Below are 15,957 nucleotides of genomic sequence, written 5' to 3' on the forward strand. Positions count from 1 at the left end.
AAGAATCGGAAGTTGTGGCAATAGCCACTTTCCTGCCTGGTGACAATCCACTAAGGCAAAGGAGGCTGTCCTGTTAGGCAGGGCATGCATTCTCAGTTTTCTAGGGCTCATCCAGCTTTCTTTACTTGTTTATATGATGTCCTTGGCCCTGCATGCGTTTCAATTTGTAGCCCTCTGGACAGCTGGAAATGATCTATGCCTGGCACAGAGCAGACACTTCATTGTTGAATGAGTGAATCTCCCACTATCTTCCTCTACCAATCTTTCTTATTTGACTATAAGAAATCCAAGTTTGTATTTATTTGTGGTAGTTACTGAAAAGTGAATTGAACAAGTCCTTTTTTTTTTTTTTTAAGATTTTATTTATTTTTTTGTCAGAGAGATAGCACAAGCAGGGGGAGCAGCAGGCAGAGGGAGAAGCAGGCTCTCCACTGAGCAAGGAGCCCAATGCAGGACTCAATCCCAGGGCCCTGGGATCATGACCTGAGCTGAAGGCAGACTCTTAACCAGCTGAGCCACCCAGGCATCCCATGAACAAGTCCTTTGTGTCAGGATAGACTAGGTTAGGCTGTGGCAACAATCCCCAAATCTCAGTGGCTTAAAACAACAAAGGTTTATTTCTCAGTTACTCACCCAAAGGTAGACACAAAATGAAAATACTCTCCTGTTTTTGCATGCATGGAGACAGACATGAGTGCGTAGGTATGTATAGAATCACATGTCAAATAAGTATTCTGGAACGTGAACTCATGCAAAAACCTATTTAGATACTGGTTAGCTTAAACTGCACAACTCTCACTTTGTTGGGGATTTTAAAAACGTCCCAGGACACAAGTGAGTAGGAGAATACCACTTTCAGTCAAGGAAATGCCCACACTACACAAGGAACCAAAAGCTAATGAAACACCTGAAAGCTTAAAAAAAAAAAAAAAGAAAGAAAGAAAAGCCGGAAGCTTGTACTACATTAAATTCCATGCATAAATCCAGAAATAAAATACCAAATATACAGTGCCCACAGGCTGTTGCCTCTTGCCCCAGCAAAGCCTCCATCTCTGGGCTTCTAGCTTAGGAGGGAGATAGAGCCCAGATGCCCAATATGCAGAGCCACAGAGGGGGCTGGGCTGGGTCGGAGAGAGGGGCCAACAGGCTGGAATCCTCTTCCTCCAGCAGGAGCTATAAACAGGAAAGAAGGGGGTAGGACTAGGTCATATCCATTCCTCTCCCAGCAACCCCCTCTTTTTACCCCATCCAATCCAGGCCTCATCCTTGTTCACCAGGATTACAGCAAATACTTCCGCCTCACTGATTTTCCCACCTCCAGTCATGTCTTTTTCAATCCTTCCATCGCAGCCACCACACTTGTCTTCTAAAGGTCAGGGTCTCTGAATATGTCCCTGCCTAGCTCAGAAACATCCCCTGGATCCCTTTTATGCACAATTGCTGGTCTGGACTCCTAAGCCTGGCATGCCAGACCTCCATGATCGGAAGCCTCTCCAGCCTCATCTCCTTCTGTTCCAGCAGTTCGTCCAGTTCTCACCCACACACCATGCCTAATCCACCATCTTGGACAGGAGAATCCTCGGCCTTCCCTCTTTGTCCCCATAGGTCTCATTCCTCAAGATTCCTCTAGTTCTTTCCAGGTTTGTCACTGAGCTTTGTGAAGGCATTATGCTTTCCCAAGTAGAATGGAAGTTCCTTGAAGGCATTTATCAGATCTGCAGCAGACAGCTTGGGTCTAGAGAGGAGCCTTAGGCTGGAATCAGGAGATCAGGCTCTGCCAGTCTTGCCATATTCCCTGGGCAAGTCCTGCCTCTGTCAAGGCCTCCTTTTCCTTGATATCAGGGCACCGGACATTTGCTTTTGAGCACAAAATTAATAAAACTAATTCACCAAACAACTCTCAACTGCAATTCCAGGAGCTGGGTTGAGAAGCCTGCTGACCCCCTGATCTCCTTGGTTAATCCCTACTTACTCTGGTACCTCCATTTCCTAACCATCCTTATCCCATCTTCTTTCAGGGAACAGCTTACCTGGTGGGCCACAGGGGTGGAGGAGGGAGATCCAGGCAGGGTTGGGGGGAACAGAAGAGGTCAGGCGGGGAGGCTGGGAGGAATCTTTCAGACCCACAAGAGCCTCAGCTGCCTCCCGCTGCAGCTGCCGCTCTGAGGGGGCAGAGGTCCAGGCCAGGGGAGAACCTCCGGGGGCCTGCAAAAGAAAAGGAAAGAAACAGACTGGGAACCCTCATTCTGCCCACCCTCCAAGTACTCTCCCAGCTCCTGGTTACTTCACTATCCCCTATCTTCCCTTCCCCAGGCTCAATTTCCTCCCACAGTTCTGGATCCCACTTCTTTCCCAGGACCTCTGGCTGCAGCAGAAGAGGGTCTGGGGTGCCACAGGGCTGGAGTATCAGAGTCGAGCATCTAGAAGCAAGAAGAGAAGATGTCAAGGGGATTAAACACATGGACAGACATGCTCAAATGGGAGTCTGGATGCTTGCTGGGCCATTAGGCTTTGCGGACTTGGGCAAGTCCCTTCCCCTGTCTTGGTCTGCTTTATTTGCTATAAAATGAAAATCCCTGCCAGCTTCTTTTTCCCAGAGCTACTGTGACAATTACGGGGAGTTACTGGCGTCAATTTTTAAAAAACATATCAAACAGCGAGAGGGACTGGAGTGGCTGTTCTTGCCCTACCAGAGTCTAGTTTCCCTCCCCTAGTTCCCCAATCCCCATGGAACTTGAGAAGCAGCTTGGCCCACCTTTAAGAAGCTTTCTCTAATGGCCTCTGGCCTCTATACTAGGTCTCTGAGGCTCTCACCACAACGCCCCACCCTACCCTTTCAGCAGGCAATTTGATTCCATTTTATCTGTTTAAGAGGGTTTAATAGCCACTATTTGTCCAAGGCCAGGGCCTCTGCTAGGGTGTATTCCGTACATTATCACTAATTCTCATGACAAAGCAAAAAGAAGGTAATTGTGTCTCCACCTTACTGACAGAAAACTAGGTTCAGAGAGGTAAAGATACTTATACAAAGGTTCCCAGTCAGGCGATGGCAGAGCTAGGAGAGCTCCTCCTTACGCATTACTCTGAGACCTTGTGTTCTCCATCATCTACTGTGGTGTCCAGGACAGGATTAGGCACATTATAGACATATCCTTCCCTCCCGACTCACGTGCGGGGCAGGGCAGAGGGCCCTTGGGATTCTCCAGAAAGAGGAGCCGTCAGTATCGGGCGCGATCCTGGGCAGGTTGGGAGGGGCCCATGAGTGGGCATCTGGAGGGAAGTGCCAGGGTCAAAGCCTAATGAGGGTAAGAGAATGCAGGAGTGTACAGGTGTTAAAGGTCATGGCTTCCATCTTCCTTCCTACCCTGCATCCTCTTCCTCTTCTCTTTCTGATACAGCAGTACAATGGCATTCAAATATCTGTTGAATGAATGTTGAATCCATCTTACCAGGAAAGGGATGCAGAGGGACAGTAGGTTCTTGGCATAGCAAGCGGCATACCACTGGAGGTGGCATGGAAAGGCCTGGAGGCAGCCAGTGTCCAGGAGCCCAAGGGCCTGGAGGCCCCGGAGTCCAGGACAAAGGCAAGGCTTCTGGGGGACGGCTGAGCAGCAGAGGCCCACGGGAGTTATCCTGCAAGGGCAGAGAGCACAGGTTGGAGTCAGGAACAAGGCTGGGGAAAGAATGAGTACGTTCTAGGATGGAGGTAGCACCTCAAAACTTTAGACTTGGGAGGGCTGTAAAATCCCACCTTCTCATTTTTTACCCGTAGAAGAGAAGTGGTTTGCCCAGGATGACACTGCAGATCAGGGCTAGATCTAGAACCCAAGTGTTGAAGGCACAGAGGATGGGGTCTGGGCAGGGGCTAGTATAGGATTCACTCCCCCAGGGCCCAGGTTCTCCTTACCTTTCCAGGGGGTGTCAGTGCCAATGGGACTGCCCCATGGGGTGTCTGAGGCTGGGGTGCTATGTTCTCCTTTCCAGCTGTGAGGGACCAGGGAGAGCTCTGATGAGCCCTTTCTCCTGACCCCCTCCCACTTCAACTGCAAACTGAGCTCTTATCTCCCTGTGGCCTTTTTCTACCCATGGATCTCACTACATCCTCCCAAAACCTGAATGCATTTTAAAGTTGGAGAGACTGAGGCTGCCCAGAGAGTAGAAACACTTTGCCCGAGGTCACACAACAATTCCAATGGTAGCTCTGGGACTCTTTTCCTACTTACGCTTTTTCCACCCCAAACCCTGACCCATCCCTGGCCAGACACTCACGGGGGACCCCTGGTCGAGTGGCTCCCTTCTTGACATGGCTAGGAGCTTTGGGAGGAGCTGCCCCTCTCCTCATCAGTCCCTGAGCCAGATGCCTCTTTAGCTGTGCCTCCTGTTGCCTACGCAAGGCCACCTGGGCAGCCATGACCCTCCGGCGCTCCCTAAAATGGGGGTTGTGGAAAAAAAAATAAAATAAAATGGGGGTTGTGGGTCAAAGTCAGCCTCGGTTTAGATGAGACCCATCCTCCTCCCTTCCCTGGATTTCATTCATACTCACAAGATGAGGACACATTTGTGACACTCGCAAGCCTGAAAGAGGCACAGGCGCTTGTGGCCCTTGAGGTGCGCAGTGACGCCATGGTTTCGGCAGCGGGCACAGGTTGGAGAGCGACTGACAGCTCTCCTGGGGATAAGCTCCGTGCCTGGGGGGGCTCTGGTCTCATCCCCTGTGGCAGAGTCGGAGGCACAGTGGTGGACAGTGGGCACTTCGTTGGCTTCCATGGATCTAGAGGCAGGAGTGGAAGGTCAGGGTGGCCACGTGGGCCCTCTCCTGACCAGCCCTCCTGCCCCTGGGATGCCACACCTGAAGGGGTTTCCACAGCACCCATCTGTGGACTCAGCTTTCACCCTCGCTCCCCTGACCCCCCACCCAGGCTTTCTTCCTCCTTCACCCCACTGCCTTCCTCTGGCATCCTCCTTCCCAGAAGGCTCGCCTTCTTCCCTGGCGCCTCTCTCCCCCTTCCCTTATGTGTTCTTTCAACCAAACATTGTTCTCAGCTGCTGGCCTGTGCTCTCCCGTGCACAAGTCCCAGCTCATACCCGTGCATTCACGGGCCCCCCAAAGGATTCTACACCCACTTCCCCCAATGCCCTGTTCTGATGGTTTTTCCTGCCGGCGTCTTCAGCAACTACCCTCCTTCCCTCCTGCATTTATCCAATTTTTACAACTACCTCTATGCTCCCCGTTCAATTCGTAGCGTGCAAATCAACGTTCCCCTTTAAAATCAGAACACTCTCTTGCCTCCTCCCTCCACCCCCGCGATTACTTTAGTCTCACGGATTCCCTGGCCCACTTTCAAGAATTATTTTCATTCACTCAACAAACATTTACTGAGCCCCTTCCAGATGCCAGGCCCCGATCTCGGCCGCAGGCCCCCTCCTCATGGCACGGATTCCCCTCCTGCACCCCCATGCCCTCCAAACTCTGACGCAAACCCCGCGGTCGCCGCGCTGGGTGCTTCGGGGACCTTTGCCCATTCCCAGCAACCGATCTCCTGCATCGCCCAGCCCACCTCCCTGCAGCGCACCACCGCCTCGCGCGGCTGTTACTCGCATGCACCCCCTTTCAGCAGCTGGGCCTGTGGCCTCGCCTCGCTCCAGGGTCCCAGGGAGGGGGAGGGGCACGCGGAGCGCGCCCAGGGGCCTGAGGTGTGGGGGAGGGGAGGAGAGGGGCGCGAGGAGCGCGAGGGGGAGGTGGGGGAGGGGGTCCAACGCCACAGAGAGGGGGAGAAGGGACAGGGAGGGGCGGGGTTGTGTTCGCGTCCTCGGCCCGCGTTTACCACAGCCTCGAGGGAGCAAAGTCAGACCCAGTCAGCAGGACGAGAAAGGACCCGGTGAGGAAGTGGCGTGAGGAACTGCCGCGCTCGTGCCAGTTTTCCCGCCCCTTCTCACAAGGGCCAATGAGCTTCAAGCGCCGTCTGCGGCCACCGAGGCAAGCGACCAATAGGCTTCAAGATCCTGCACTGATGGCCCTCCCCTTACCTTCGGCCTGCTTCTCCTCGCGCCAGACTGTCAGGCCAGCCAATAGCGCGTCGAGTTGTGTCTCGCCCCCCCCCCCGCTTGCCCCTCCCCCTGTGGCTTGCCTTTCCAGATTGTTGTTCCCCTTTTGGGAGAGGTGGCCAATGGGGCATCGAGTACTGCTCCCAGGATGAGACTGGCCCTGCCCCCACAAACGGCTGCCAGGCCCGACCCCCAGGCATTGACCCGGAACTGTGCGCGCATGCGCAGTCTCGCCCTCTAGCCTGCACCGCGCGGTTTTGCCTCTTGTGTTCTGGCTTCGACTTCGCTTGGGCGGTTCTTCTTCGCTGCCTGGACGCTCGTGTTTCTCTCACTTCTCTCCCTGTGCCCCAACTCCGGATCTACCCTTCTCCTTTTATGCGTGCGTTTCTCCTCCTGTGTTTTTTCCCCGTTTCCTTCCCTTATCACACCTCCTCAGGTTGCGCCCCTTTCCGTGTCTCTCTTCCCGTCCGTTTAGGTGCTGATTTTCCTTACTTCGGTTTTCCCATTCTCTTGGGAGTTTCTGTCCGCCTGTCCATCCTGCTGATTTTCGTACCCCCTTCTTCTACGTTCCTAATTTCCGAATAGCCCGGCCCTGTCCTTCCCTTTCTTCCCTTTCTTTCCGATTCTCTGCGGTAGTATTTCTGTCACTTCGGCCCTTTCCCGAGTCTGTCTGCATGCGTGTGCCTCCCCGATTTCACCTCAATTCATCAGTTTCATCCGGGCTCCACTCTGTCATCCTCACCTGCCTTCTCCGTGTGTCTCACGGTTTCCCTCCCACCCTTTCCTGTTGTCCCCTTTTCTCTGTGCCTCCAGCCCGTCTTCTTTTCCCCCTGAGAGCCACGTCTTTGTGCCCCAGGCCTCATTTTTCTGCCTCTCCTATTGTGCTCTCGCTGCTGGTCCTCCGACTCCCTGCAAGGCTGCAGTCCATCAGTTTGCTCCTCCTCCTCTCCATGGTTTCTCCTCTGACCACCTCTTGGTCCTTTTCCCCGGAGGATCTTATTCCACTCTTTTCTGTGTGTGTCTCCATTTGTGCTCAGACTTTTGGATCCTGTCGTTTTGCATTCCAGGCTGGTCTGTGCCATCTTTTCTGATTGGCCCAATCCCTTTGTGTGATCTTTTGTCAGCCTTCATTCCCCAGTCCTGTGTCCCACCTTTTCTGCGGGTCTTAGCCCCTTTGTTTGCTACGGACTCCTGTGTTACAGAGCCTGTGTGCCAGGCATTCTGGACAGAAAAGAGTGGCGAAGTGACCTCTAGCTGGACTGCTGTGCAGGGGAGCAGTACTAGACAAAGTTGGACAGGTTGTTTGGGGCCAATCTAGCGGTGGGGGATGTGGGGTGTGGGAGGCTTGACTGTCTACTAAAGAGGTTGACCTTGATCCTTTAGATAGTGGAGAGACAGAGACTAGAGAACCAACATTTATGGAGAGTTTAGCACTTGCATGGCACTTTATATATATATTTTTAATTTATTTTATTTTTTTAAAAAAAGATTTTATTTATTTATTCGACAGAGATAGAGACAGCCAGCGAGAGAGGGAACACAATCAGGGGGAGTGGGAGAGGAAGAAGCAGGTTCATAGTGGAAGAGCCTGATGTGGGGCTCGATCCCATAATGCCAGGATCACGCCCTGAGCCGAAGGCAGACGCTTAACCTCTGTGCCACCCAGGTGCCCCTGCGTGGCACTTTATATTAATAAGCTTACTAATTTTCAACAGTGACCTTATGAGATGTATTACTTATCCATTTTATAAATGAGTTCAACAACTTATACAAGATTGTGCAGCTAGTAAGTAGAGGGGTAAAGATTCTAACCTTGCTCCATCTTTGAGTCCAAAGCCTATGGATTTTTGTACCACCTACATTGTTTTAGTTAGTATTTCCAGTAATCTTCATTCCCCACTTGCATTCCCTAACCCTCCTGTAGGTGCTCACTTCAGGTGGCTAATGCATATCTTTTGGTTCTTGTGTTCTTGCAAGATGTTCAGTGTCTTATGTGCATGTGTTTTTTAAAAAGGTTTATTTATTTATTCATTCATTCATTCATTCATTCATTCATTCATTCATTCATTCATTCAAGTAATCTCTACAGCCAGCATGGGGCTCAAACTCATGACCCTGAGATCAAGAGTTGCATGCTCTTCCTACTGAGCCAGCTAGGCACCCCTGCACATGCAGTTTTATTTTATTACTTTTTATTTTTTATTTAAAGATTTTATTTATTTATTCGACAGAGATAGAGACAGCCAGCGATAGAGGGAACACAAGCAGGGGGAGTGGGAGAGAAAGAAGCAGGCTCATAGCGGAGGAGCCTGATGTGGGGCTCGATCCCATAACGCCGGGATCACACCCTGAGCCGAAGGCAGACGCTTAACCGCTGTGCCACCCAGGCGCCCCAGGGAGAGAGAGTCTTAAGCAGACTCTGTGCTAAACACAGAGTCTGAGGGGGGTCTCGATCTCATGACTCTGAGACCAGAACTTAAGCTGAAATCAAGAGCTGGATGCTTAACTGGCTGACCACCCAGACACCCCTGTGCATGTGGTTTTAAATTATGCAAGTGATATTGTGTTATTTATTTAAAATAATCAGCACTGTGCTTTTTTGATTTTGTGTATGTGTTATATGTATGTCTAATCAGTTTCTTTTAATTGTTGCATGATATTCCGTTGCATGAGCTCCCTGGATGTTGTGTGTTCACTAAGTCTCAGGAATGCCCACATTGCCTTTGACTCACTATCTCCATGGTAATGCTGCATCCTGGTATATGTTGCTTTGTAGATGAAGGTGGAAATCTCTATTATGTGTACCTAGGATATACCAGAAATGGAAATTTGTAAACCTAATTTGACTTAGTATTGCCAGATTCCTCCCTGCAACACTGCTTTGGGCCTGAAACATTGATGAGAACTCTCAACTGTTCCTCAGAGTCCAGAAGAGGGTCCCGTCCCCCTCCCAACAACTCCATGAGCAGCACTACACAAGAGTCCCTGTATCTATATCCCCAAATTGCTGCCAACACGCATCTTTTTCCAGCTTTCTGGTCCTTTGCTAGTCTGAGAGATGGAAAGTTTGATAGACTGCCTTTCTCTGATTGCTAAGCTTGAGTGTCTCTTCACATGTTTCTTAGCCTTTCTGGTTTGCTCTTCTGAGAACTGCCTCTTTGTATGTTTGACCCATTTTCCTACTGGGGTTACTCTTTTTCTTGTCAGTTTGCCAGAGGTCCTTGACCATTTTCATTGCTTTAAGGCATTGCATATACTCTTCTTATGTCAATCTTGGCATTTCACATTATTTTAGAAATGTATCCACTTCATCTGGGTTATCTAAAGATTTTATTTTTTTATGTTATCTCTATACCTAATGTGGGGATCGCACTCACAACCTTGAGATCAAGAGTCACGTGATGTACCAACTGAGCCCGCAAGACTCCCCTACTTCAGTTGGGTTTTCAAATTTATAAACGTAGAGTTCTTAATGATACTCTTCTTTTTTTTTTAAACAGCCACTGTCTGTTACTTCTGATTTTTAATTTGGTATTTTATTTGCATCTTCTCTTTTTCTCTTGATTAGATTTGCTGGAGAATTATCTCATTGATTTTGTCAAAGAATGAATGTTAAGTTTTCTATAATAATTTTTGTTGTTCTAATTCATTGATTTCTGCCATTGTCTTAATTTCTATCCTTTACTGGGAGGGAGCAGGTGCTTTGTTGCACCTTGTACAACTTCTTGAGTTAATCCATGACCATGTTTTCTAATGTTCCTGTTTCCTGACAAATGTATTCAAAGTATACATTTACTTGTAAGCACTGCTTTAGTTGTGTCTCAGATTTTGATGTGTAGTTAAAAAAACCTTGGTTTTGAAATGGTTATTGACTCACAAGAAGTTGCAAAAGTCATAAAGCCATAAATACTTCCTTCCACTTCTACAGGGATATCTTCTATAACTAGTATACAAACATGAACTTGACATTGGCATAAAACTCTTAACTAGACTATAGACCTTAATTAATTTTCACCACATTTTACATGCATGTGTGTGTGTGGGTGAGAGAGAGAGAGAGATGTACTATGTTCATTGTTATTCACTTCTAAATACTTTTAAAGATCCTTTTCTGAACCAAGAGTTATTTAGTAATATTTCAGTTAACTGCCATGAAGACCCCCTTGTTGTTCTGATCTCATTGTCTCTGACTGGAGAACAGCCTGTGTAACAGTGATCCTTTGACTAAGTGAGCCCTGCTCAGCACCATGTCCAATGGGAGGACCGAAGCAGGAGAGTGAGAGTCATGACTTGAGAAGCTAATGTGGTGGGTTTGGGGCAGGTTGGAGGGGACACTATGGAGATGGGAAGACTTGTGTCACTGAAGGTCTCAGGGAGCCTATGTCACAAAAACTGACAATCAACTTTCTGCTCTAGGAATAGTGACCTAGGGACAGGTGAACAGAGAATTCAGAAACTGACGAGAACTGAGCTTGATACCTGGATTGAACTTGGTTCCAGACTGACCTCTAGCATCCAGTACCCAGACCCAGGACCATGGGACCCCAACACTTCAGCCCTGTGCAGCTGCTCTGCCTCCTAGGGGCCATCTCCACTGTGCCTCGTATGTCTTGTGGGGCTGGATGCTTTGAGACCCCCGGAGGGTGGGAGGCTGGATTCACATAACTAGTGGGAAGGAGGGCTGGATATCTGGGTACTTCAGGGGACAGGATCTGTGGAGGCTGAATTCTTGGCTGGCAATTGGGGGGCTGAGAAGGCAATGTGAGGGGCCCATGACTGGAAGGGCATTCTCTCTTTAGGGGCTGCGGCTCTTTTATGCTATGAAGCAACATCTTCGCTCTTCAGAGCTGTTTCTCTCCATGACTGGAAATGGCTTCTGATGAGGAGCATGGTGTGTAAGCTGAGTGAGGGCTGTGAGGAGACGCTGGTGTTCATCGAGACAGGTGAAGGAAAGTGACTTTGATATATTTCTTTTTTTGCTGGCTCTTCTGACCCTCCATTCCCAACACCCAACTTGGACTCAAGTTCCAAACATTTACTCCATTCTATCTTGGGAATAATGTCAAGAAACTGGCAGGAGAGGGGCAGGACCTGGGTGGGTATGGTGTGGACTGGATAGGAGGGCAGATCCCAGGTGGATAGGGGACGATCTGGGAGAGAAGAAAAGAAAGGGACACAGGGGAGAGGGCAGCACAAGGGCTCCTCTGGGGAGGGGGTGGTGAGGAGAGACAGATGGAGACCTGGGAATCTGAGCCCTGTGCTGCTGCAGTGAGTGGACCCCATGGCAAAGTTGGTGATGTGGCAGAGTGAGCTGGAAGAGCAGGGTGCCGGGTGGGAAGGTGAACTCTGGGTGTGGCCACAACAACAGCACTGATGAGAGCTCTCTAATCTGCTCCTCAGGGACTAGAAGGGGAGTTGTGGGTTTTAAGGGCTGCAGCCCAGCCTCATCTTACCCCCAGCAAGTCTCCTACCTCGTTTCGCCACCTGGATTGTCCATTGCCTCCTATAGCCGCGTCTGCCGGACATATCTCTGCAATAACCTGACCAACTTGGATCCTTTTGTGAAACTCAAGGCCAACACTCCTAAGTCTACAGCATTTTCTTCCCATAGTTGCCCGACCTGTGTGGGCGAGCACTCTAAGGATTGCCTCCCAAATTTTGTCACCACTGATTCTTGCCCCTACGATGCCTCTCAGTGTTATAGTTCCACCTTAAAATTTCAGGCAGGTGAGAGAAGAGAAACTTGATTTAGTGCCTTCCCATCTCTTCGAGAGGCTGGTGGGATCCAAGAGGGGATTGGGGCTGCCTGGGGCCAGGCATGTGAATTCCAAGGAGGAAGGGTAAGGTGGCTGGTACCCAAGTTTTTGGTGGGAGGCCAGGTGTTCTGGGTTATGAGGGGTGTCTGGAAGCAGGGGCAAAATGCTTGCTTCTTGGAAGTGTCCCTGACTCCTCTCTGTCTGCCTTACAGGCCTTCTCAATACCACCTTCCTCCTCTTGGGCTGTGCTCGTGGACATCACAAACTTTTAGCAGATTATCGCCATATTGGGAATATCAGAGTGACTGAGGTCCTCAACATCTTAGAAAAGGCCCAGATTGCTGGTGCAGAGCCCTCCAGTCGGAGTCCTGCTTGGAGTATCCTCTCAGGTCTTCTGCTGGCCTTCAGGGACTGACAATCTAGCTGGACTGGACAAACCCCTTTCTGTAACCCAATAAATCATAGAGTTGCCTTTCTGCTTTGTCCTGTGCTCCATGAGGATTGTAAAGGCGTGGAAAGCGTGAGGGGAGCCAAACACACCCAGGAAAGTGGAGGGGAGGGGCAGGCTGTGGGCAGTGTGCATGTGAAGTGAGCAGGGCGTGGGTGGGAAGGAGGGTCACTGGCAAAGTGACAGTCAGGCCCAGCAACCAGGAGGGTCCCACATATTATTTTAAAGTTTATTTTCTTTTTTTAGTAATCTCTACACCCAATGTGGGGCATGAAGTCATGACCCTGAGAACAAGAGTTAACATGCTTCTCCCACTGAGCCAGCCAGGCACCCCCCCCAAATATTTCTTTTCTCCTCCCCATTCTCTTTTCATTCTATGGATGAATTTCTATGATTTTGAGATGATTTGAGTTGAAAGTTCTATGGAATTCTGATAAAACTTCTGAATTGGAAATTTTTTTCTCTTAAAATCTTTTCATATGGAAAATTTTCAAAGATATACAAAGAGAGTTTGCATACAAATATATACAAGTGGACTCTAATTTGTTATACTAGAGAGAATTGGTATTGTGAACCCCCATGTACCCATCCCCAGCTCCAAAGCAACAACTAATGACGAACTTTGTTGTATCTATCTCCCTTTTATTCCTCCATCCACTGGATCACTGGGTTAAATATTAGAAATCATATCATATTCTTTGCCAACTCTTTTGTGTGTACTTCTAAAATATAAGGCCCCACCCCTCCAATTAAAAAGTACCAAACTTAGAGAAAATTTGCAAGACTATGAGAGGGAACTCCCATATACCTTTCATGCTTATTTACCAATGCCACATTTGTATTTTATCTGTATAAATCTGAGCCCCAGCAGGTGGAGCAGTGGAGGGAGGGGGAGAAGCAGGCTCCCCACTGAGCAGGGAGCCCAACACAGGGCTCCATCCCAGGACCCTGAGATAATGACCTGAGCTGAAGGCAGATGCTTAACTGACTGAGCCACTCAGATGCCCCTAAAAATACACAGAATTAAATTAAAAACACTAAAAAGAAATCTTTTCCATTTGTGGGATGCAGCTTATGCTGTCCTGAGAGGGGAATTTGTTTTTTTTTAATAATATTTTTTTAATTTAATTTTATTATGTTAATCACCATACAGTACATCCCCAGATTCCGATGTAAAGTTTGATGCTTCATTAGTTGCGTATAACACCCAGTGCACCATGCAATACGTGCCCTCCTTACTACCCATCACCAGTCTATCCCCTTCCCCCACCCTCTCCCCTCTGAAGTCTTCAGTTTGTTTCTCATAGTCTATAGTCTCTCATGTTTCATTCCCCCTTCTGATTACCCCCTTTTTCTTTATCCCTTTCTTCCCCTACCGATCCTCCTAGTTCTTATGTTCCATAGATGAGAGAAATCATATGATAATTGTCTTTCTCTGCTTGACTTATTTCACTTAGCTTAATAATATTTTTTTATTATATTATGTTAGTCACCATACAGTACATCCCTGTTTTTTTTTTAAGATTTTATTTATTTATTTGACAGAGACAGAGACAGCCAGCGAGAGAGGGAACACAAGCAGGGGGAGTGGGAGAGGAAGAAGCAGGCTCATAGCAGAGGAGCCTCATGTGGGGCTCGATCCCATAACGCCGGGATCACGCCCTGAGCCGAAGGCAGACGCTTAACCGCTGTGCCACCCAGGCACCCCTACATCCCTGGTTTTTGATGTAAAGTTCGATGATTCATTAGTTGCATATAACACCCAGTGCACCATGCAATACGTGCCCTCCTTTCTATCCATCACCAGCCTATCCCATTCCCCCAACCCCCTCCCTGAGAGGGGAATTTGTAGCATGAAATGCTTACACATTGTAAAAGAGGAACTATCTCAAAGCAATAATCTAACTTCCTAACACAAGAACTAAAAAAATAAGAGCACAGTGAACCCAACTAAGAGCAGATGGAAAGAAATAGTAAAGATAAGGGCACCCAGGTGACCATTCTGTTGGCCACTGTGAGTGGACAGAATGGACCTGAGACTCATGGAAGGGCAGGGCTGGTCTGTAGCATCAGAGTTGGTTCTGTGGGTGGGTTGTGGATGGGAAAGAGAATGATGGGGTTGACAGTGAGGGCCCCAGTGTTTTCTCTTCCTCTGAGGGGTTGCAGGCAGATGTAGGAACCCTCAGATATTGGATTCTATGCTGGGAGATCTTCAGGCCCCACTTGTCCTTTGAGCGGAAGGTCTGCTCTGCTGGGAAGAGCAGGCAGATGGCAAAGGATTCTGACACCAGGCACAGGGCTCAGCAAGGAGGAGCTGGGAGAACAGCCCAGGGTTCTGCTGAGTCCTGCTGCCTGGGGGCTCAGCTGGGGCCCGGGAAACAGGAGGCTGTGCTCAGGGGAGCTCCAGGCTGGGTGATGGGTGTGTTTTCAAGGTCAGGCACCAAGGGTCTGAAGTTAATCATGAACCATGCCTTCCTTATTGTAGACAAGAGAGGGGCCTGACTCTCAGGGGCCAGAAGGTTCCCCAAGAGGCTGGAGCAGACTCCCAGCCTCCCTGAGGCCACCCTCTGGGGCAGCAATCGGCCATGCAGGGAGCTGTAATTGATGTGCCAACAAGTAGCATCCAGACATGTGCAAAGGGTTTACGATTCACATGAGAGCAGAATCGGTTGTCCCTGTGATAGCATTCTGCCTCATTGCGTCTTTCTTCTGTAGAATAGAAATGGGCAGCCTCTCCAGCAGTCCCTCATTGCCTCCTCCCTGCTCAACATCTGGGAGGAGCATGGCTGAGACACTGTCCATGGTGCTGATGACCCCAGCTATTCCTAGGGCTTGAGAGCCTTGATCTAGTTCTGTCCACATATTTTCCATTCTTAACAAGGAGCATTACAAACAAAGATGTGGAGAGGGCTGCAGGGAGTGTGGACTGGCCTCTGTCTCCATCACTCAGGGCAGGGAGGGTGCTGTGGACATCAGTGCAGGAAGTGATCCACAGTCAGATGACCAAGTCCAGGCTGCCCACCAGCAGTGGGTAGTGAAGGAAGGTGGTGAACATGGTCTTGAGGGGTGTGGTAGATGGAACAAGGGCCTTTCAGAGATGTTCATATTCTCATGCCCGGAATCTGTGAATCTGTCAATGATAAAGGGACCTACAGATTAAGTTAAGGATCATGGGATGCAAGATTATGGTGGTACATCCAGGTGGGCCAAAATAATCACAAGGATTCTTTCTTCTAAGTGACAGAGGAGGGCCCGGGAGGCATAGCCAGAAGATGTGATGGATGGAATAAGACACAGAGAGACTTCATGTTGCTCTGCTGGCTTTGGAGGTGGAGGAAGGGACCACAGCTATGGGATGCAAGTGGCCTCCAACAGCTTGAAAAAGCAAGGAAACACACTCTCCTGGAGCCTCTAGAAGAAACATCCAGATCAGCACCTTGATTTTTGCTGCTTTGCACTGTTAAGCTTGCAAAAATTTGGTACAGCAGCAAGAGGAAACTAACAAGAGGTGTCACCTTGTCTAAATGACATAGTGTATGTTGGGATTAGGAGGGTCTTAGAGGTAAATAATGGTGTGATACTTTGCAGGTTGTTTTTCTTACCTTTCATCTCATTACTGACAACACTCTGGCAATGGCAGACACACTTGTGAATGTGGGAGTAGTGCCTTGGTGTTCAGACCACTTTTGTTTGTATGAATGTGGGCAC

The 15,957-nt window shown here is 49.1% G+C and overlaps 2 protein-coding genes across 7 annotated transcripts; one reads left to right on the plus strand and one right to left on the minus strand.

Moving 5' to 3' along the window:
* Positions 1–412: 412 nt before the first annotated feature.
* Positions 413–7,217, minus strand: DMRTC2 (DMRT like family C2). 4 transcript variants are annotated; one of them, XM_034638670.1, is made up of 9 exons: positions 6,129–7,217; positions 4,544–4,771; positions 4,270–4,427; positions 3,908–3,984; positions 3,450–3,633; positions 3,170–3,296; positions 2,360–2,420; positions 2,031–2,205; positions 413–1,173 (listed from the first exon to the last, which is right to left on the minus strand). In XM_034638670.1, exons 2-9 carry the CDS (start codon positions 4,765–4,767, stop codon positions 1,061–1,063), a joined length of 1,119 nt encoding a protein of 372 aa, XP_034494561.1. In that variant the 5' UTR covers positions 4,768–4,771; positions 6,129–7,217; the 3' UTR covers positions 413–1,060. The 4 variants fall into 4 exon arrangements, with proteins under 4 accessions (XP_034494561.1, XP_002923982.1, XP_019660141.1 ...); XM_002923936.4 differs by lacking the exon at positions 6,129–7,217 and adding an exon at positions 5,826–6,071; XM_019804582.2 differs by lacking the exon at positions 6,129–7,217 and adding an exon at positions 5,574–5,761.
* On the plus strand, positions 6,357–13,236 carry LYPD4 (LY6/PLAUR domain containing 4). 3 transcript variants are annotated; one of them, XM_019804578.2, is made up of 6 exons: positions 6,357–6,424; positions 7,248–7,343; positions 10,462–10,648; positions 10,845–10,988; positions 11,446–11,772; positions 12,014–13,236. In XM_019804578.2, the coding sequence occupies exons 3-6, from the start codon at positions 10,582–10,584 to the stop codon at positions 12,214–12,216; spliced, it is 741 nt and encodes a 246-aa protein (XP_019660137.1). In that variant the 5' UTR covers positions 6,357–6,424; positions 7,248–7,343; positions 10,462–10,581; the 3' UTR covers positions 12,217–13,236. The 3 variants fall into 3 exon arrangements, with proteins under 3 accessions (XP_019660137.1, XP_019660139.1, XP_002923980.1); XM_019804580.2 differs by having other exon boundaries at positions 10,546–10,648; XM_002923934.4 differs by lacking the exons at positions 6,357–6,424; positions 7,248–7,343 and adding an exon at positions 8,495–10,351.
* The last annotated feature ends 2,721 nt before the right edge of the window (positions 13,237–15,957 follow it).

This window comes from Ailuropoda melanoleuca, chromosome 12 (assembly GCF_002007445.2).
Source record: "Ailuropoda melanoleuca isolate Jingjing chromosome 12, ASM200744v2, whole genome shotgun sequence".
NCBI classification, from domain to species: Eukaryota; Metazoa; Chordata; class Mammalia; order Carnivora; family Ursidae; genus Ailuropoda; species Ailuropoda melanoleuca.